This window comes from Theropithecus gelada, chromosome 1 (assembly GCF_003255815.1).
Source record: "Theropithecus gelada isolate Dixy chromosome 1, Tgel_1.0, whole genome shotgun sequence".
Classification (NCBI taxonomy): domain Eukaryota; kingdom Metazoa; phylum Chordata; class Mammalia; order Primates; family Cercopithecidae; genus Theropithecus; species Theropithecus gelada.
Genome location: NC_037668.1, coordinates 30370788 through 30392959, shown reverse-complemented (window position 1 = coordinate 30392959; position 22172 = coordinate 30370788). Strand labels below are relative to the sequence as shown.

At 56.7% G+C, this 22172-nt stretch overlaps 1 protein-coding gene across 1 annotated transcript; it reads right to left on the bottom strand.

The window, feature by feature from the left end:
• Positions 1-1911: 1911 nt before the first annotated feature.
• On the bottom strand, positions 1912-19910 carry LOC112621980 (ATPase family AAA domain-containing protein 3C-like). The gene is made up of 13 exons (XM_025381292.1): positions 19836-19910; positions 18790-18858; positions 18459-18478; positions 18156-18225; positions 15888-16055; positions 15217-15264; positions 14824-14949; positions 14378-14502; positions 13156-13207; positions 10025-10098; positions 8642-8809; positions 6954-7062; positions 1912-2157 (listed from the first exon to the last, which is right to left on the bottom strand). The coding sequence occupies exons 1-13, from the start codon at positions 19908-19910 to the stop codon at positions 2011-2013; spliced, it is 1251 nt and encodes a 416-aa protein (XP_025237077.1). The 3' UTR covers positions 1912-2010.
• Between the last annotated feature and the right edge of the window lie 2262 nt (positions 19911-22172).

Sequence of the window (22172 nt, the reverse complement as noted above, 5' to 3'; positions counted from 1 at the left end):
CTTGCTTGCTGCTCCCCTGTGTATTACCCTTGCTTTTTCAAATGATAAAAAGTTTTGTTGCTACTTTGGTTCATCAGAAAACTTCAGCACATGTGTATTATAGGAATCACTGTTGCTCTATCTCACAAAGAGACTCAGAAAGTAAAGATGAGAGTGAGAACTCCCACTAAAAAAGTGAAAATTCTCAAAGGGGGGAAATATAGAATGAGACCACCACTTCTCCTGTTGTCCTACCCAGCTTTTCCCCATCTCCCCTTTTCCCCAGTTTATAAGACAGGAAAAGGGAGAGAAAGCAAAACATTGGAAAGAAACAGAAGATAAATAGCTAAGAACTTTCACCTCCCTTGTCCAGGCGCTCGCCATTGCTCCATCTATGAGATGCCCCATTCTATAGAAGTAAATTGTCTAGCTAAGGAAAACTTATATTCGAGTGCTACTTCTTTTGCGGCACAGAAAATTTACATATAACACCGTGAGCTGCCCAGATCTCGTCACTGCACTCCAGCCTGGGCGACAGAGTGAGACTCCGTCTCAAAAAAATATATATAGAAAACAAGCCAGAAAATGCTGGCCAGGCATGGTGGCTCACACCCGTAATCCCAGCACTTTGGGAGGCTGAGGTGGGCAGATCACCTGAAAACAGGAGTTTGAGACCAGCTTGGCCAACAGTGAAACCCCCGTCTCTGCCAAAAATACAAAAATTAACCTGGGCATGGTGGTGTGCGCCTGTAATCCCAGCTACTCCAGAGGACTTAGGCTGGAAAACTGCTTGAACTCTGGAGGTGGAGGTTGCGGTGAGCTGAGATCAGGCCACTGCACTCCACCCTGGGTGAGCAAGACTCTGTCGCCAAAAAAACAAACAGGCCAGGTGCGGCGGCTCATGCCTGGAACCCCACCACTTTGGGAGGCTGAGGCAGGAGGATCGCTTGAGCCCAGAAGTTGGAGACCAGCCTGCGCAACAAAGAGAGACCCCGTCTCTTCCAAGAAATAGAAGAGGAGGAGAAAAACCAAATGAGTTTCCCTGCCATAGCCAGACGCCCCCCAAACCATGGCTATAATCAAGGTTTTGGTTTTATTGATTGAGAGGTTCTCACTCTGTCAACCAGGCTGGAGTGCAGTAGTGCGATCTCGGCTCACTGAAACCTCTGCCTCCCATGCTCAGGCGATCCTTCTACCTCAGCCTCCAGGCTAAGAAGCTGGGACCACCGACATGTGCCACCTGACCTGGCTTTTTTTTTTTTTTTTTTTTTTTGAGAGGGCGTTTCACTCTTGTTGTCCATCCTGCAGTGCAATGCAAGGACTTGGCTCAGTGCAACCTCCACTTCCCGGGTTCAAATGATTCTCCGGCCTCAGCCTCCTGAGTACCTGGGATTTCAGGCACCTGCCACCACGCCTGGCTAATTTTTGTATTTTTTTTAAGGAGAGATGGGGTTTTACCATGTTGGCCAGGCTAGTCTGGAACTCCAGACCTCAGGTGATCCACCCGCCTTGGCCTCGCTGAGATTCCAGGCGTGAGCCACCACGCCCAGCCCCATCATCAAGGTTTTCAGGGCCTAGCTGCAAAGCAGGGGCAGGGGAAGTTACAGCGGCGGTGAAGCACGCGGTACGGGCGAGCATCTGTTTGAAGCCGCTGTGTCTGTTTCCTGTGCGCTTTATGGAGGGAGGCGAAGGAGCACCCGTGTCTGCACGGCTGCAGGATGGGGCACAGGCAGCCAGTCCCAAGCGGCATTCAGGCAGCCGGCCCCGTTGTGGCAGGCACCTCATGTGAAGCCCACCCCTCTGTGATTAGGAAATTCTCCAGAAAGCTCCAGCCTCTGTCTTTTCTGTCACCTTTGACCCCAGGAGGGCACTAGGGGACCCAAACCCCGCCCCGCATCAGCCAATAGACACAGCAGTGCGGCACCTGTGGGACTTTATTAGGGGGAGCATTTCCTAAATGTACAGGGCCGGAAAGGCAGGGGTGGGAGGGGTCCACGGCCAGGCTCCGTGAGTTGTGGTCTCACTGTGGACTCAGGATGAGGGGTGCTCATCCACTGGCCCAGGCCCCTCCCTCTTCAGCCAGCGCATTGTCTGCTGGTGCTGCTGAACAAAGTCTTCAACATGGGCATCCAACATGGCCTCGGTGAGGACTCCATCCTCGGAGGCATACGCCGTGTCCTAGTGAGGAGAGAGGGAGCTGAGGGAGGCCACCATGGGAGCCCCCCACCCGTAACGCACACCAGGGCCCCAAGGAGGGGAGGGTGCAGACCAGGGGCACCAGGACAGCCTCAGGGTTAAACACAGGCTTCCTGCACCTCGGCAGAGCCCAGCATGCATGTGGACACTGGGAGCGGCCCCTGCAGTGCCACAGCCCTGCCTGTGTCCTCAGCACTGCAGTTTCTCAGTGACTTTCTAATAACGGAAAGCCCGAGGCCGAACTCCACTGACTGCAGACCCAGGGCAGCTCCCAAGAGGCAGGAGGGAATTGCAGACCCCCTGCGTGTCTCAGCCGTGGCCAGGCAGTGCCCCCGGGTCACAGTGCACCGCAGAACCTCAGACCCTCACCTTCATAGGCCTCCAGGGCAGAGGCAGCCACTGCCCAACCTCGGGGCACATAGGTGCTAGCATCAAGGTCACCCGTGCCTCCACAGGACTTGGTATCCAGCATGTGGAGGCTGGAGCTGCTGGGACTGTGGCCCTTGGAGTCACTTCAAGCACCTCAGGTGCAGCCCTTCTGCCATGAACAGGTCGCTCTCCATCCCAGTGCCAGTGAAAGGCGTGGAGTCCCCAAGGGGAGGCACCCATGGGTCAGGGTGAAGGTTTGGGCACCCCCACTGGGCACTGTGCTTGGGAGTGCACCAGGATGCCTGGAGAAAGCACAGGGTGAAGGTGTGGGCACCCCCACTGGGCACTGTGCTTGGGAGTGCACCAGGACGCCTGGAGGAAGCACAGGGCAGGGGATGCTTCCCGGACAGCTGAGGGGGTCCCTCACTCCGTCCCGGCTGTGCCTCCCAGAGGCAGGACTCATCTCACAGGGTAAAGGGGCAGCAGCGCACCATCCTCCCACAACACGGCTGCCACGACGGGACCTGCCATGGGAATGACCACGTGGTGCCCATCCCCTCTGGCAGCGCCAACCCCTCGCCAAGAGCCACTGTGTGGGGAGACACCGACTGGAGCTGGACCGCCACTGTGGCTCAGGGGCCCAGGAGTGCAGGAGACGCTGACCGGAACCGGACCACCACTGTGCGTCAGGGGCCCAGGACTGCTCAGCATCATTTTTGGTCTTGAGCCGACCCAAGAGAGTTCAAACAGGCGCAGGAACCCTCAGGGTGCACCCGAGTGGCTGCACCTTACCCAGAGCCCAGCCGAGGAAAGGGGCTGAGCAGATGCTTACGGGGCCACCCCACCAGGAAGCACGGGACCCGGCAGAGCCCACCAGAAGTCACAGCTAAATGTCACGTGGCCTCCTGGGTGGGATTCTGGGCAAGACCCAGTCCCAGGTGGGGCCAACAGTGACACATGACGTTCACCATGTGGCAAGGCCCCGGGCCCGGGAGCTCTCTGTGCTACCCTTGCAATTTTTCTGGGAACCTCAAGTCTTCAAGCTGTAAAAGTTGAAAGACAAGACCTGGACCTGATGTCTTCACGTGTGAATTCACAAAACGTTAAGAAGAACCAGCAGCACCCCTCAAACTCTTGGACAAATTGAAGAATATTTCCTCACATCCTAGGAGACCAGCATTACCCTGATATCAAGCCCAGACAAAGACACCACAAGAAAAATGACACGCCAATATCCCTGATGAGCATCGCTGTGAAAGTCCTCAACAAAATGCCAGCAGAGTGAATTCAGCAGTACACTAAAAGGACTCTATACCCTGACCAAGCAGGATTTATTCCTGGAATGCAACGATAGTTCAACATATGAAAATCAATGTTCCGCATATGAAATGTTCAACATACAAAAATCAATCGATATTAGCAGAGTGGAGGAAGGAAACCACAAGACTGTCTCAAGTGTTGCAGGAAAAGCATTCGACCAAATACAACACCTTTTTTTTTTTTTGAGATGGGGCCTTGCTCTGTAGCCCAGGCATCTCGGCTCACTGCACGCTCCGCCTCCTGGATTCACGCCATTCTTTTGCCACAGCCTCCCAAATGGCTGGGACTACAGGCACCTGCCACCATGCCCAGCTAATTTTTTATATTTTTAGTAGAAACAGGGTTTCACTGTGTTAGCCAGGATGGTATCGATCTCCTGACCTCGTGATCCACCCGCCTTGGCCTCCCAAAGTGCTGGGATTACAGGCGTCAGCCACCGTGCCTGGCCACTTTTTTTTTTTTTGGAGACAATGTTGCTCTTCTTGCCCAGGCTGGAGTGCAAATGGCGCGATCTTGGCTCACTGCAACCTCTGCCTGCGCATTCACACGATTCCCCTGTCTCAGCTTCCCAAGTAGCTGGGATTATGGGCCTGCAACACCATGCCCAACTAAGTTTGTATTTGTAGTAGGGATGGGGTTTCTCCACATTGGTCAGGTTGGCCTTGAACTGCCGACCTCAGGTGATCCACCTGCCTCACGCTTTTATGATAAAAACACTCAGGAAACCAAGAATTGAAGGATACGCCCTAAACACAATGAAGGCCACACATCACAAGCCCATAGGTGACATACTCAGTGGTGGAAACAAAGCTTTTCCTCTGAGGTAAGGAACCAGGCAAGAATGCTTTACCGCTTCTATTCCACACATCACTGGAAGCTCTGGCCAGAGCAATTAGACAAGAAAAAGAAAAGTCATCCAAACTGAAAAGGGACAGGTAAAATCACCTGTTCTCAGATGACATAATCTTGTATGTAGAAAATCCTAGAATCCATATTGGAAGAAAAAATGCCGTGACATCAGCAAACTTACAGGATACAAAATCAACAGCAAAGAAAGCTGCAGTTCTACATCCCAACAGTGAATAATGTGAACGGGGAATTATGAAACCGTTTCCATTTACAATAGCAGTGGCAAGAATAAAATGCTTGGAAATTCACTTAACCAATAAAGTGAAAGACTTGTACAGTGAAAACTGGCCGGACGCGGTGGCCCACGCCTGAATCCCAGCCCTTTGGGAGGCTGAGGCTGATGGATTACCTCATGTCAGGAGTTCAAGACCAGTCTGGACAACATGGTGAATCATCGTTTCTACTAAAAATACAAAAATTAGCCGGGCGTGGTGGCGCGTGCCTGGAATCCCAGCTACTCAGGAGGCTGAGTCAGGAGAATCACTTTACCCCGGGAGGGGCACGTTGCAGTGAGCTGAGATCACAACACTGCACTCCAGCCTGGGCAACAGAGCGAGACTCCGTCTTGAAAACAAGAGAAAGCCACAGAATATTGCTGAGAGACATCAAAGCAACATAGAGACTAAACACGGTCCTGTAAAAGCCCCAATTATGTTTTACAAAAATAGGAAAACCACTCCTAAAATTCATATGGAATCTCAAAGGATCCTGGATAGTCCAGGCTGGAATTCACTGGCACCATCTCAGCTCACTGCAACCTCCACCTCCCGGGTTCAAGCGATTCTCCTGCCTCAGCCTCCAGAGTAGCTGAGAATACAGGTATGCGCCACCACTGTGCCCAGCCAATTCTTGTATTTTTAGTAGAGGTGGGGCTCAACATGTTGGCCAGGCTGGTCTCAAACTCCTGGCCTCAAGTGATCCTCTCCCCTTGACCTCCCAGCATGCTGGGATTACAGGCATGAGCCACCATGCCCGGCTCAAATTATTCTTATTTTTAAAGTCAGGGTCTCACTCTGTAACCCGGGCTGGAGTGCAGTGGCACAATCACAGCTCACTGCCGCCTCTGGCTCCTGGACTCAAGTGATCCTCCCACCTCAGCCTCCCAAAGCAGCTGGCATTACAGGCGTGCACCATTAGGGCCGGCTAATATTTTTATTTTTTGTAGAGATGGAGTCTCCCCTTGCTTTCCAGGCTGGTCCTGAACTCCTGGCTTCAAATAATCTGGCTGACTTGACCTCCTCAAATGCTAGGAATACAAACGTCAGCCACCACCATGCCCGGTCTCTGTTTGCTTAGTTGTGGAAACAGACCTGGTCTCAAGTGGGGACGGCCTGGAACACAGACCTCAGCTGACCCACAAGGATGGGTTTGAGATCTGAGGCTCTTTGTCACAGCGGTATAACTGACTAATACAGCCCCTATAGCCCCCGGCTCCAACGTTCAAATCAAGGTAACTGGCTACTTCATGAACCTGTCACACACCAAAGCGCTGCTAGGTGGAGTGACCAGGTTGTCACACAGACTCTGCAGACCCCAGAGGCAGCGATGCCTGTGCATGGCCTTGGTGCCTTCGGCCCCAGAGACCTGGTTTTGCTTTTCCAGCAACCCCCAAAGACCAAAGCTTTCTGGATGGCCACACCCACACTGCTCTGAGTCCCGGCACCCCGTCCCTGCAGCAGCCACGGAGCTGCAGGAGGGGGGCCTCCAAGGAGCAGCCGGCTGTGGGACAATCAGAGGTCACTCCTGCCCATGTGTCTGAGCCCGTCAAGCAGGACCAAGCCAATGGCCTTGGTCTGGGAAACACAACATCCCTCCAGCCCCAGCACCAAACTCAGGTGGGGCCTGTCCGGATGACCATTCACACCAGGGGGTGCCCGTCTGCCAAGGTGAGCATCGAAAGCCTCCCGGCCCACCTGGCAGAGCCCGGATACTAGGATGCCGGACGGGCTTCCTGACCTGTGACCGTCAGCCACGGACATGCCCCACCCTTCCGAGGGCAGGAGCAGGGGCGCGCCAGTGTGTGGAGTGGCCGACTGGGGCAGGGGCCCCGCGTCACGTCTGTGCACCGAAAACCCCTCAACAGAAGCTGCTGTGTGACACTGGTGCTGGAACAGGCGCAACCGGGCGTCTCCACAGCAGTTGGGCTCCCGTCTGGGTGGGTGAGCCCGAGCCCGACTCACCTGACAGGACTGAGCCAGCTGTGCGATCTCCCGGCCCGACATGCGCTCCGTCAGCTCAGCGATCTCCTCGCACTTCCTCCCATAGTCAAACTGGGCCAGCTTCAGGCGCCTGGGGAAGGAGTTCCCAAGTGGGCCGGCCAAGGCAGCGGCTCCCACACCACGAGGTGGTGGCCGGAAGACAGGCAGCCAGGCGGGCACGCATGCCAGATGTCCCCTTGGGAGGGACTCTTCCTGTGACAGCCAAACTCCACCCTCTCCCTGATGCAAACCAGGTCTGGACTGAGCAAGGAGGTGGCGGCTGCTGTGGGGCCTGGAGATGGCCGCACCCCCTCTTCACACCAGCCCTGCCCACACCTGTCCACTCAGCACCCACAGGGCGCATGGCCGTTACAGTGGCAGTGGCAGAGCCCTGACTTCCAGCAAAAGCATCTCCCTGGAGGCCACAGAAGCCAAGTCATGGTGCCAGGGCTACGAGCAGCCGTGGGAGTGGGAGAGCCCAGGGCAGGGGAGGGCCAAAGGGAAACTGAGGCCGGGACAGCTGGGCTAGCATGGAGCAGGCAGCCGTGGAGGGGTCGGTGTGGGGAACCAGGCTCTCTTTGGAAAAGAGTGGCTTTTGCTGTCACTGGAGACAGCAGGAATTTAGGTCAGGTGCACAGAAGGACTCAGAAACCCGGGACCTGGGGACGCCAAGAGGTGCAGCAGCCTCTGCTCACCTGGAGTGTTCCTGAGGCAGCCGGCGTGCAGCCCCAGGGCCTGTCATCACCTGGAGGCCTCTGCCCGCCGTGCCTGCTGCACCCACCACCAGCGACAGGGAGCCTGAAGGCCTCAGGGTACAAGTGCAGCCGGAGCCACGCCCCACACCATGAGGCTCCAGGGCCAGGCGTGGCAGCTGGAGGAAGGCCGGGCCAGCAGCCAGCAGGCGACCGTGAGGATCCTCTCCAGTCCCAACACGGGGCTCTCATGAGGAGCGTCTCCCTCGAATCCCAACATGGGGGTCTCAGAGCAACACTCCACGTCACCTCCCCTCACTGTCAGGGCCTGAGGGTGGCCGGGCACAGGATTTCCTCACAGCCCTCCCCAGTCCTAGACACACCAGGTAGTGAAAAGGAACGTAAAAGAGGCCGGGCACAGTGGCTGGCGTCTGTAATCCCTGCACTGTGGGAGGCCAAGGCGGGCAGATCACCTGAGGTCAGGGTTTCGAGACCAGCCTGGCCAACATGATGAAACTGCATCTCTACAAAAATGCAAAAAGTAGTGGGGTGTGGTGGCAGGCACCTATAATCTCAGCAGCTACTCAGGAGGCTCAGGCAGGAGAATTGCGTGAACCCAGGAGGCGGAGGTTGCAGTCAGCTGAGATCGCGCCACTGCACTCCAGCCTGGGGCACAGAGCGAGACTTTGTCTCAAAAAAAAAAGTTGAAGGTTTGTAAGTGATGGTGGGCTCTGCCCCCCAAACCCGAGGAGACACCACCAGGCTGTTCTAAGGTGGGGATGAGGAAAGGGTGGTGGCACATCCCTGGGTGCAGCCTCTGGGACCTTTGGGGCCCACAGGGCTCCTGCGTGAAATCGCAGGGCAGGGAGGCAGTGCCACCCCGGAGACTGGGCCTGCTGGGTGCGTCTGGAGAGCAGGGCCGGGGGTGGGCCCTGAGCGAGGGTCCCTGGACAGGGGTGGGTGAGGGGAGACACTTACTGCTTTCCTTCTGTTGCCGGCATAAGAACATACTTGTCAAGATACATTCTCACCAGGCGCTCCCGCTCCTCCGGCCCGGGCGGGTAGAAGTAAAACATCACATCGATGCGATCGTGGATGTCCCGGTGTAACTGCTTGGGGTAGCGGCTGGCCAGGACCAGCATGAATCTGCGGAGCAGGGATGGGGAAGGAAATGCTGGGGCTGCCGGCCAAGCTGCCCCGAGGGGAACACGGGCTCCTTAGTCCCCCAAGGGGGACTTTCCGGGAGAATCTAAATGGCAGCTTGTGAGCACAGGAAACACCGGGAGGACGTGGCACAGCCTTGGTCACCGCCGGCCCCACCACGCCCAGCTGTCCCCAGGGTCACCGCTGGCCCCACCACTCCCAGCTGTCCCCCCGCCCGGCTACCTGGGCCTCTGTTCTCATCCCGTGTGGCGCTTCCCCGCTGACCCTCGCCCAGCCTGATAGGCAGCGCCGGGACCACCACTCCCTCCTGCTGCCTGAGCCCTGCCGTGCTGGGAGCAGGGATGCGGGACCCAGAGTCCATGTCAGGAGTGGCCATGCCAGCCAGAAGCAGGACCTCGGGGGCTCGGGTGCAGCGGAGGCTCAGCAGGGCCCCAGCCCTGCCTCTCTGGGAAGGACCTGAGCCAGGGCTCCAGGGAGCGTCTACCGGCAGCAGCTGAGCCAGGGAGCCCAACACGCCTGAAGACTCGGCCACGGCCGGCCGGCAGGACTTGATCCTCCGTGTGACACGTGACTGGGGCCCAGGAGACTAAAAAACTCAAAATTAAGGGATTTGGGAGGGGCTAGGGAGCCTGGCCATGGGGCCATCCACCTACTGGGGACCTCTGGGCAGCAGCTCACGGAGGACGCACAACGTGGGGAGGGCCCCTAGCCTGGAGGGAGCACCCCTGTCCAGCATCTGGGCAGGGGGCCAGGGTTCCAGGCTCCGCCCAAACACACAGGACCTGCTCGTGCCCAGCTTCCCGTGGGAGCAAACGTGTCTCCATCTCCCACACCAGGGCACCCACACCCTCCAAGGGAGGCCCCAGCAGAGCCTCAGACAATCAGACCACCTCCCTTGCCGGCACAGGACCACGGAAACCTGGGGGCAGAGGGACCTACAAGCTGGGGCGGCATCGCACAGCGCCGTGAGGACGGGACTGACCCTGGCTCTGCCCAGGAGGCCCCCGCATGTTCCTCAGTGACGCCCCATGCTCTCCCGAGCTGGGCCGTTCCCAGGGGACATCCGAGGTGGGCACGTTGAGGCCACGGGTGCTGCCCAGTACTGTGATCCAGGGCCCCTGAGGTCCCTCGGTGGGAACCAAGGGCGACGGCTGCACAGCCCTGCCCCGGGGCCCAGGACCCGAGGTGCCCCCTCACTTGTTGCTGCGCTCCTTCGTGTGGTTTAGGAAGGCTTTCTGGGCGACTCTGAGGTAGTAATTGCTCATCTCCTCCTGCAGAGAGAAGGTTCCAGCCTTAGGCACCAGGAGCAAAGCCTTGTAAACAGCCACAGCAGAAGCTCCCACAGGCCTCCCTCCTGCAGGGAGCAGGGACGGGGCGACACTTTCATGGATCTAAACTCAAAAGCCTGACCAGGGCCAGGGACGGTGGCTCATGCATGTAACGTAGTATTTTGGGAGGCCAAGGCGGGCAGATCACCTGAGGTAGGGAGTTTGAGGCCATCCTGGCCAACATGGTGAGACCCCGTCTCCACTAAAAATACAAGAATCTGCCAGGCTCGGTGGCACAACTGTGGTCCCAGCGACGTGGGAGGCTGAAGCAGGAGAATCACTTCAACGTGAGAGGCAGAGGTTGCAGCGAGCCGAAATGGCACCACTGCACTCCAGCATGGGCGACAGAGTGAGACTCTGTCTCAAAAACAAAAACAAAAACAAAAACAAAAAAACCCCTGACTGGGCATGGGGACTCACGTCCGTAATCCCAGAACTTCACAAGGTCAAGGTGGGAGCATCTCTTATAGCTCAGAAGTTTGAGCCCAGCCTGGGTAACGAGGGGAAAGTCCATGTCTACTAACATTACAAAAAAACAGCTGGGCGCAATGGCTCACGCCTGTAATCCCAGCACTTTGGGAGGCCGAGCTGGGCAGATCACGATGTCAGGAGATCGAGGCCATCCTGGCTAACACTGTGAAACCCCGTCTCTACTAATAAATACAAAACAAAATTAGCCAGGCGTGGTGACGGGCGCCTGTAGTCCCAGCTACTTGGGAGGCTGAGGCAGGAGAATGCCATGAACCCGGGAGGCGGAGCTTGCAGTGAGCTGAGATTGCGCCGCTGTATTTTAGCCTGGGCGACAGAGCGAGGCTCCGTCTCAAAAAAAAAAAAAAATTAGCTGGGATCAGGCACAGTGGCTCACGTCTGTAATCCCAGCAGTTTGGGAGGCTGAGGTGGGCGGGTCACCTGAGGTCAGGAGTTTCGGACTAGCCTGACTGACATGGAGAAATCCCTTGTCTACTAAAAAAAATACAAAATTAGGCCGGGCGCGGTGGCTCAAGCCTGTAATCCCAGCACTTTGGGAGGCCGAGACGGGCGGATCACGAGGTCAGGAGATCGAGACCATCCTGGCTAACACGGTGAAACCCCGTCTCTACTAAAAAATACAAAAAACTAGCCGGGCGAAGTGGCGGGCGCCTGTGGTCCCAGCTACTCGGGAGGCTGAGGCAGGAGAATGGTGTGAACCCGGGAGGCGGAGCTTGCAGTGAGCTGAGATCCGGCCACCGCACTCCAGCCTGGGCGACAGAGCCAGACTCAGTCTCAAAAAAAAAAAAAAAAAAATACAAAATTAGCCGGGCGTGGTGGTACAAGACTGTAATCCCGTGGCCGGGCGCGGTGGCTCACGCCTGTAATCCCAGCACTTTGGGAGGCCGAGGCGGTTGGATCACAAGGTCAGGAGATCGAGACCATGGTGAAACCCCGTCTCTACTAAAAATAGAAAAAATTAGCCGGGCGCAGCGGCGGGCGCCTGTAGTCCCAGCTACTCGGGAGGCTGAGGCAGGAGAATGGCGTGAACCCGGGAGGCGGAGCTTGCAGTGAGCCGAGATTGCGCCACTGCACTCCAGCCTGGGCAACAGAGCAAGACTCCGTCTCAAAAAAAAAAAAAAAAAAAAGACTGTAATCCCAGCTACTTGGGAGGCTGAGGCAGGAGAATTGCTTGAACCCAGGGGGAGGAGGTTGCGGTGAGCCAAGATTGCGCCACCGCACTCCAGCCTGGGCAACAAGAGCAAAACGCCATCTCAAAAAAAAAAAAAAAAAAAAAAAAAAAAATTAGCCGGGCATGGCATTGTGCCCCTGCAGTCCTGGCTATGCGGGCGGCTGAGGCAGGAGGACGGCTTGAGTTTGAAAGGTCGAGGCAAACAGTGAGCTGTGATCGCGCCACTGCACTCCAGCCTGGGCGACAGAGACCCTGTCTTAACATAGGAACTGTATGGCTGGGCGTGGTGAATGACGCATGTAATCCCAGCATTTCGGGAGGCCAGACGGGGAGGTCATTCGAGGTCAGGAGTCCTCCACCAGCCTGACCAAAATGGTGAAACCCCATCTGTACTAAAAATACAAAAAATGCCTGTAATCCCAGCTACTCAGAGGGCTGAGGCAGGAGACTAGCTTGAACCCAGGAGGTGGAGGTTGTAGTGAGCCAAGACTGTGCCACTGAAGGCCAGCTAAAGGGATAGAGTGTGACTTTATCTCAAATAAATAAAAATAAAATTAGACCAGGTGCAGTGGCTCACACCTGTAATACCAGCACTTTGGGAGGCTGAGGCAGGTGCATCACGAGGTCAAGAGATCTAGACCATCATGGCCAACATGGTGAAACCCCATCTCTAGTAAAAATACAAAAATTAACCAGGTATGGTGGCAGGTGCCTATAATCCCAGCTACTTGGGAGGATGAAGCAGGAGAATAGCTTCAACTGGAGGTTGCAGTGAGCTGAGATCGTGCCACTGAACTCCACTCCGACAAGAGACTGGAGACAACATCTCGAAACAAAACAAAACAACCCTCAAAAGCCAAACCTTAACTTTTTTTTTTTTTTTTTTTTTTTTGAGACGGAGTCTCGCGCTGTGTCACCCAGGCTGGAGTGCAGTGGCGCGATCTCGGCTCACTGCAAGCTCCGCCTCCCAGGTTCACGCCATTCTCCTGCCTCAGCCTCCGAGTAGCTGGGACTACAGGCGCCCGCCACCACGCCCGGCTAGTTTTTTGTATTTTTAGTAGAGACGGGGTTTCACCATGTTAGCCAGGATGGTCTCGATCTCCTGACCTCGTGATCCACCCGCCTCGGCCTCCCAAAGTGCTGGGATTACAGGCTTGAGCCACCGCGCCCGGCCCCAAACCTTAACTTTAAGCTGACCAAAAAAAAAAAAAAAAAAATGCTGGTTTTCACTCAAAACTTAGAGAAAAAGGAATTGAGCCATGGGCTGCGGCCTGATCCAGGATGACGGACACACCCACCCCACCACCCCCGGGGTCAGACAGAGGCTTAGTGACACTCACAGTGGCTGGCTTCGGAAGGAAGGCGTCCGCGTCATCCATGAAGAGCAGGAGGCTGTGAACGAGAGGGAGGCCAAGCACGGCGAGAGTGACACCTGGAGCGGCCCACAGCAGCGTCCGGCTGTGGCGGGAGCAGGCCGAGCGGGCAGATCCCCAAGGGGTGCAACCTCTGCCCCATCAGGAGCCCTAAGTCCTGAATCTGACAGAAGCACATCAGCCTGGCCTCTGGGCAGCTGACCATGGCCCAGCCTCACAAGGCCCCGGGAAGCCAACCGCACAGAGGGGCAACAGACTCTGCCCCGCAGGCTTCACCCCTACCAGGCCCAGTGCAGCGCTGGCGGCCGCTCAGAGTCCACACCAGGGGCAGGATCTTCTTTTTTTTTTTTTTTTTTTTGAGACGGAGTCTCGCTCTGTAGCCCAGGCTGGAGTGCAGTGGCCAGATCTCGGCTCACTGCAAGCTCCGCCTCCCGGTTTACGCCATTCTCCTGCCTCAGCCTCCCGAGTAGCTGGGACCACAGGCGCCGCCACCTCACCCGGCTAATTTTTTGTGTTTTTAGTAGAGACGGGGTTTCGCCGTGTTAGCCAGGATGGTCTCGATCTCCTGACCTTGTGATCCGCCCGTCTCAGCCTCCCAAAGTGCTGGGATTACAGGCTTGAGCCACCGCGCCCGGCCAGGGGCAGGATCTTCTAAAGTGAAAGGTCAAAGACCAAAGCAGACGGTGCCAGCCATGAGGAATGTGGTGCCAATGGGGAGAGCTGAAGTCGCAAGGGTGTCCCAGCTATTAATCTATTAAACGGTGTGTGACTTTAATAGGCACACACCCTATTGTGTGCCATGCTGTCTTCAGCTGACTTCCAAATGGTTCTACCAGAAGGAGCCGGTGCCCACGCCCACCTGCACGCGTGTCGGAGGGAGGGCGGCCGTGGAGGTGGCGCCCTTGCAGCTGTGAAGACCCCTCTGCCCCTACACCCACCCACCTCCCTTCTGCCCTGAGCCAACTATCCCACTGGCAGCCTCCGCACGCTGGGGGCCTCGTGTCCACCAGGGTCCACACTCAGGCGACCTTCCCTCCGAGGGACCCTCCGCCGGGCCTCCTGCGTGGCCACAAAGACAGAGCTGCAGAAAGACCACGAGGTCCCGGAAAGCCACCTGGACCCCCTTCCCCGAAGGCAGCCTGCTGGGCCGCAGTGAAGGGCCTGTGTGCATGCTGTGGGGACGTCTCACCCGCGCCGGCTGGTATTGGCCCAGTCAAACAGCTTGTGCATGGCGGTCACGCCTTCCCGCCCCATGAGGGCCAGGTCGCCGCCTGTCATGATGGCGTAGTCCATGCCTGAGTACAGGGCGAGATTCTACACGGGAAGAGTGAGGGGAGACACAACAGATGTTCCATCTGCCTCGGCAAAGCCTGCGCACACCACCCGGAGTGTGGAGCCCCTGCCGGTCGTCCCCGCCTGGAAGCCACAGCCTGAAGCCACAGCCTGCCAAAGAGGAGACGTCCCCTGCCTGGAAGATGGGAGGTGCTCTTACCCACACCAGCACGCTGACCCTACATGAGGGTGGCCAAAGGACTAAGGGGAGTCCATTCCCCAGGCGACTGAGCCCCCCAGACACCTGCAGGTGGGTGAGACCCCAGCGGCCCCTGGCCCACCTGCGCAGCCAGGTGCTCTCACCTTGGCAACGAGCGTCTTCCCGGTGCCTGGTGGCCCGTACAGCAGGACATTCCTATACAGGCCATGGTTCTTCTTCGTGTTCCTTGTTGCTATGGCCATGTTGCGCACCTGCGCTTCCAGACTGGGCTGCCGGGGAAGACGGGGGCTTGGGGGACACACTCTGCGCCCAGGGAAGCCTCAGGGGCAGGGGCTGCGGCAATGCCCTGTTGTGGACTCCACTCCTCGGGGTGCCACCCAGCTCACGGACAGCCTATTCCCGACGGGGTCAAAGCAGTCGCATCTCAGAAGCCGAAAGCTCCTGGGTGACACCTCGAGTGCCAGCAAGGGCCACAGCACGGCCCAGCTCCGGGGACCCCTCCCTGCACCTCCCCGGTCCCAGGCACACCGACTTACATGCAGCACAACACCCTCCAGCACGTCCTGGGGCCGACTGAGGAGCCGCTGGCGGACCTGCCGGAGGGGAAGGGGAAGCGCCATTGGGTCACCTGCCACAGCCACAGCACAGACACGCTCGGTAACACACCGAAACGGAGCCGCCCCAAAGCACAGCCAGGACTGGCCAGGAGCTGAAACCCCATCCCACTGGGAGACTGGGTGACTCCTGCTGGGATTGGGGGCATTTTCCAGTTCCTTATTGGCTTTTATTTCATTACCCACCGAGTGACCTGTGGAGACCCCACCACCCCCGTGTGGAGAGCAGGCACCTCAGGGGCTGGCCAGGGGCGCGGCTCCCCAGGAGGCCGCCAGACACCGTGGCCTGTAGCAGCTTCCCCGACGCACACCAGCACACCCAAGTCCCGGGACTTGCAAGGACCCCGATGTGCTCCCAGGCCCCATCAAGAGCCCCGAGCAGGGGAGACCGAGGCAGACGGGGGAAGGGTCTCACTGATACAGACCCTTAAGCTACAGCGAAAACCCAGGCATGAAGCGGCGTCCCGGTGCCCTTCGTGCGGGGAAAGGAAAGGGACAGGAGGGTGTGCAAGGACAGGAGGGTGTGCACGGGCGTGATCTCCTCATGGAGCAGAGGTGACTCAGCCAGGAACTGCACTCAGGGAGGGACAGGCTCGCGCCTCTACCTGGAAGGGGTGCTGCAGCGCCTCCAGCACCGTGATGCGGGACTTCTCGCTCACCAGGGATGGCTTGAACAGCCCAGCCTCGATGAAGCGGGCCACGGCGGCTGTCCCATTCTTGGCAGAGTAGACCCCGCCAGCCAGCAGCGTCAGCCCAACCACCTGCAGCAGAGACACCGCACTGGCGTGCCTGCCCCACCCTCCCTCCCTCCTAGATTGGGAAATGCACGGGGCTGCCCCCACCCTCTCTCCGCCCAAGGGAGAAGCACAGGGCTGTGTGCTGGCAGCACAGGAACCCGAATTCCCCGGCCCTGAATCCCACAGCCCCGCGGTTACAGGAGGCAGGCGGGGCCGTCACAGCGCCCTCACTCAGGACCATTTTCTCTGCAACTGGCAGCATAAATCCTGCAAAGCCCTGGTTGCTGAGCAGGGCCCTGGGCAGACCCAGCTGGCTATGTCACAGGGCCACACCCTCTGCTACTTTCTTGGCCGCTCAAATGGTACTTTATTCCTGGAAAACAAGGCTGACCCGAAATCTCTGACTTGTTTTTTTTTTTTTTTTTTGAGACGGAGTCTTGCTCTGTCACCCAGGCTGGAGTGCTGTGGCCGGGTCTCAGCTCACTGCAAGCTCCGCCTCCCGGGTTCCCGCCATTCTCCTGCCTCAGCCTCCCGAGTAGCTGGGACTACAGGCGCCCGCCACCTCGCCCGGCTAGTTTTTTGTATTTTTTTTTAGTAGAGACGGGATTTCACTGTGTTAGTCAGGATGGTCTCGATCTCCTGACCTCGTGATCCGCCCGTCTCGGCCTCCCAAAGTGCTGGGATTACAGGCTTGAGCCACCGCGCCCGGCCTCTGACTTGTTTTAAAAATCAATTACGCCGGCTGGGTGTGGTAGCTCAGGCCTGGGATCCCAGCACTTTGGGAGAGGTCGAGGCAGGCGGATCACCTGAGGTTGAGAGTTCGAGACCAGCCTCACCCACATGGAGAAACCCCATTTCTATTTCTACTAAAAATACAAAAAGTTAGCTGGGCATGATGGCACATGCCTGTAATCTCAGCTACTTGGGAGGCTGAGGCAGGAGAACTGCTTGAACCCGAGAGACAGAGGTTGTAGTGAGCCCAGACCGCGTCATCGCACTCAAGCCTGGGCCACGAGAGCGAAACTCCATCTCAAAAAGAAAAAAAGGAAGAAAGAAAGAAAAGAAAAATCGTTTATGCCAGGCCCGGTGGCCCATCCCTGTAATCCCAGCACTTTGGGAGGCCAAGATGGGCAGATCACCTGAGGTCAGGAGTTCGTGACCAGCCTGGCCAACAGGGTGAAAACCCATCTTCACCAAAACAGAAAATTACCTGGGCACGGCGACCTGCACCTGTAATCCTGGCAACAGGAGAGGCTGAGGCAGGAGGATGGTGTGAACCCGGGAGGCGGAGCTTGCAGTGAGCCGAGATGGTGCCACCGCACTCCAGCCTGGGGACACAGTGGGACACTGTCTCTAAATACAAACAGAAGTCAACGGTGCATTAAGCAGCTCCCTCGTGTCCTCACGTGACACTGTCTCACCAACACGGGAGGCAACACCACCTGCGACATTCACTGTTACACTGGCGATGCCACAGGCATGCGCTGCAGTCACAGCTCAGGGCGCCGGCACCACGGCGGAGCAAGTGCCCACTTCGTGCCAGGCACCTACTGTGTGCTGGGCAGTGGGGGAAGGAGGACGCAGTCGTGTGCGATGTGGTGTGCCACCACACTAGCCCGGCGCCTGCCCACAAAAGAGTGAGGCTGTAAACGAGAGAGGAATCTGTGAACTTCAAACTCTCAGGGTTTTCTGAGGAATAAAGGTTTTTGCAAAATGGTGTCAGGGTCACCTTCTGTTTTCTTTTTTTTTTTTGAGAAGGAGCCTTGCTCTGTCCCAAGGCTGGAGTGCAGTGGCAGGATCTCAGCTCACTACAACCTCCCCCTCCTGGGTTCAAGTGATTCTCCTGCCTCTGCCTCCTGAGAAGCTGGGATGACATGCATGTGTCATGTGTAGAGATGGGGTCTCACTGTGTGGCCCAGGCTGGCAACTGTGTTTTCTTCTCCCAGCTCGAGGAGCAGCCCCCACCAGCAGGTCCAATTTGGGCTTGTTCCGTGCTGGGAGAGCTCCAGGGCCTGTGCAGAGCTAGCAGGGACAGGACCCGGGGATAGGATCCGGGGTTCCAGGAGGCCCCCACAAGCTGCCCCACAGCCACCTGCCAGCCCTGCCCGGGACACGCGTGTTTACCGTGGCTGTCACTGCGTCCCGCTCTGTCACAAAGGCACGGAATCTTTCCCCAAACACGGTGACAGACGTCCTGCAGGGAAAGCAGCGGTGTGACCAGGACGGACACGAAGATCCGAGCCACACAGCAAGAGCAGGTTGAGGGTGAGGCCCCGACACAGAGGCCCGGTCCTGCCAGGGCAGAGGGCCAGTGCCCCCACCAAGGCGCCAGCCTACAGCAGCCAGGCCTGGCAGAGCTGGAGAGCCCCGGGACCAGCGACTCACACCTGCGGGGCCCCGTCTGCGGCTGGCCTGGGCAGCGCTCACCTGATGGACGCCAAGAAGGTCTGATGCTTCTTTTTTTTTTTTTTTTTTTTTTTTTTTGAGACGGAGTCTCGCTCTGTAGCCCAGGCTGGAGTGCAGTGGCCGGATCTCAGCTCACTGCAAGCTCCGCCTCCTGGGTTCACGCCATTCTCCGGCCTCAGCCTCCCGAGTAGCTGGGACTACAGGCGCCTGCCACCTCGCCCGGCTAGTTTTTGTATTTTTAGTAGAGACGGGGTTTCACCGTGTTAGCCAGGATGGTCTCGATCTCCTGACCTCGTGATCCGCCCATCTCGGCCTCCCAAAGTGCTGGGATTACAGGCTTGAGCCACCGCGCCCGGCCGGTCTGATGCTTCTTTTGCACGGACTCCTCCTGCTTCCGTACGTTCTCCTCATTGACAAGTTGCTGAGAAGCCACAGAAAAAGAGAAAAGCCTTTAAAACCAGAAAAAAGCTCAGCACCAATCCAGAGGTTGTGTCTGCCCCAGGACGGGAGGGCTCCAAGCGTCTCGGGCACCTGGGGCCCTGCAGATGCCACAGCCTGACACAGACACGGGTGACATCGGCGGGGACGGCAGTCGCTGAGGGGCTGCTTTCAGGAGCCCAAACTCCCCAGCGGCAGAAAACAGCCCCCACTGCGGCTTCCCTGAGAAGGGCCACTGCGCGGCCGACCTCCCAACAGCACCGCCCTGATTCACGCGGTGCTGAAGGAAGCCTCTGTCTTCTGCCAATAAAACGTTAAAGCTACAATGGCCACAACAGGCAACGCGTGAACCCCGCCTGTGAGCTCAGGACTGAAGGCGACGGGCCGGGCGCCGTAGCTCACACCTGTAATCCCAGCATTTTGGGAGACCGAGGGATGTGGATCACTTGAGGTCAGGAGTTCAAGACTAGCCTGGCCCACATGTCGAAACCCCATCTGTACTAAAAATACAAAATTTAGTTGAGTATGGTGGCAGGTGCCTGTAATTCCAGCTACTCGGGAGGCTGAGGCAGGAGACTCGCTTGAACCCGGGAGGCGGAGGTTGCAGTGAGCTGAGATCACACTACAGCACTCCAGCCTGGGTGACAGAAGGAGACTCTGTTTCAAAATCAATAAAATAGAAAAAATCCTGCTGAGCTCAAAGAAATGAGGTGAGAATGTCAAGAAGATCTAGGCCCTCCAGACGACCAGACACCCTCACCAACACTGGTCCTCCCTCTCGGGCGGCACTGCAGCAGCGTCTCTCACCTCCCCTTGGAATGAGGTGCCCAAGCCCTGCCCTGGGCCCCACTGCTGCCCATGTACACGCCCCTGGCCCTACCCACCGGCAGTAGCCCACCAACCTCCACGCCCGAACCCCATGTGCACCCCGGCCTCCCCACGCACACCGGCTCCACTCACTTTGAGCTTGGACTGTTGCTCCGGCTGCAAAGTCGGCTCCTGCATCTTCACCAGATTCACGGCGTCCTTCGACATGGCCTGCGGGCGCAGAGGCACGGAGGGCAGGTGTTAGGATACACGGATGACTGGGCAGGCATGCACACCAGCCTGGGGGCTGTCACACAGCCACACCTGGACCTCAAAGCCCCCAGCCCTGCCTGAAGGGGTGGCCTGCCACTCCATACCTGTGGGCGTTTCTCGGTAGGTGGAACGAGAGACTTGAGAAAATAAATGAGACACAGAGACAAAGTATAAAGAAAGAAAAAGTGGGCCCAGGGGACTGGCGCTCAGCATACAGAGGACCCACACTGGCACCGGACTCTGAGTTCCCTCAGTATTTATTGATCATTATCTTTACCATCTTAGAAAAAGGGAAGTGGCAAGATAATAGGATCATTGTAGGGAGAAGGTCAGTAGTAAGACATATGAATAAAGATCTCTGTGACACAAGTTTAAGGAAAAATGCCTTGATATGCATATGCAAACATCTCCATAAATCTTTTTAGTGCATAAAGAGCAGCATTGCGCTAGCACGTCCCACCTTTCGCCCTAAGGCGATTTTCTCCTTTCTCAGTAAACACAACACACAATCCAGTTTTACACTGAGATGTTCCATTGCCCAGGGACAGGCAGGAGACAGATGCTTTTCTCTATCTCAACTGCCAAGAGGCCTTCTTTCTTCTTATACTAATCCTCCTCAGCACAGACCCTTCATAGGTGTCAGGCTGGGGGAGGATCAGGTCTTTCCCTTCCCACAAGGCCATATTTCAGACAACCACATGGGGACAAAGCTTGGACAATACCTAGCTTTCCTAGGCAGAGGTCCCTGCGACCTTTGACAGTGTACATGTTTTTCTGAATCTCAAGTACCCAGGGACATGTACACTTGAGATTAAGAAAATGGTGATGACTTTTCACAAGCATACTGCCTTGAGGCACTTGTTTAACAAAGCATACCCTGCACAGCCCAAAATCCTTTAAACCTTGAGTCACCACAGCACATGTCTCTTGCAAGGACAAGGTTGGGGTAGGGTCACAGATTAACAGCATCTCAAATGCAGAACAAAATGGAGTCTCTTATGTCTACTTCTTTCTATATAGACACAGTGACAGTCTGATCTTTCTTTTCCCCACACTGCCTCACCATCCTCCTTCCCAGTCAGACCTGGCATGAGGAGGCCCCATCCCCAGCACAGAGGCTGGTGCATTTGTGGGGTTTTATCCCCCAGGGACGGTCTTGGAGGGCACATCGGGAAGGCCATCCCACGTGGACGGGAGGAGACTATTTCCCAATTCGACGTAAAGTCAGGCGATGGCTAAAGGGTCCTCTACTTTTTCACGTTACAAACGCTTTTCCTAAGCTTCCAATGGCTATTGTCATTGATCTGCTATCGGGCATGTGCAGGCAAGAACGGGAATCCATAAGAATCGGATACCAGCCAACACGCCCAGGGTGACGAGGGCAAGCGTACGACAACATTCCCAGTTACATTTTGTTCCTAGTGGGGAACTCACAGGTCGACGTTTGGGTGTTCTGGGACAGAAGTACGTATTCTCCGAGCTGCTGAGGCCTAAGCATCAGGTCTCAAAATTTTCTGGGATGACAGTTTTCCCATCACAAAATTTTACCATAAACATGTTTGGCCAGGCGTGGTGGCTCACACCCATAATTGCAGCACTTTGGGAGGCCAAGGCGGGCGGATGATAAGGTCAGGAGATGGAGACCATCCTGGCTAACACGGTGAAACCCCATCTCTACTGAAAATACAAAAAATCAGCCGGGCGTGGTGACGGGCGCTTGTAATCCCCGCTACTCGGGAGGCTAAGGCAGGAGGATGGCGGCATGAACCTGGGAGGCAGAGTTTGCAGTGAGCCGAGATCGTGCCACTGCACTCCAGCCTGGGCGACAGAATGAGACTCCGTCTCAAAGAAAAAGAACAGAACAGATTAAAAGAATGAGAGAATATGCTGGTTAGGTGTCAAGAATCCTCTTGGGAAAGGAATTTGTCACTAACAATTGGCCAGGTATTAACCACAAATTACAAAGGAAACAGAACTAGAAAAATAAGCCTATAAAAGAGATTCTGAGACAGGAAAAAAACATCTTAGGAGGCCGGGCGCGGTGGCTCAAGCCTGTAATCCCAGCACTTTGGGAGGCCGAGACAGGTGGATCACGAGGTCAGGAGATCGAGACCATCCTGGCTAACACGGTGAAACCCCGTCTCTACTAAAAAATACAAAAAACTAGCCGGGCGCGGTGGTGGGCGCCTGTAGTCCCAGCTACTCGGGAGGCTGAGG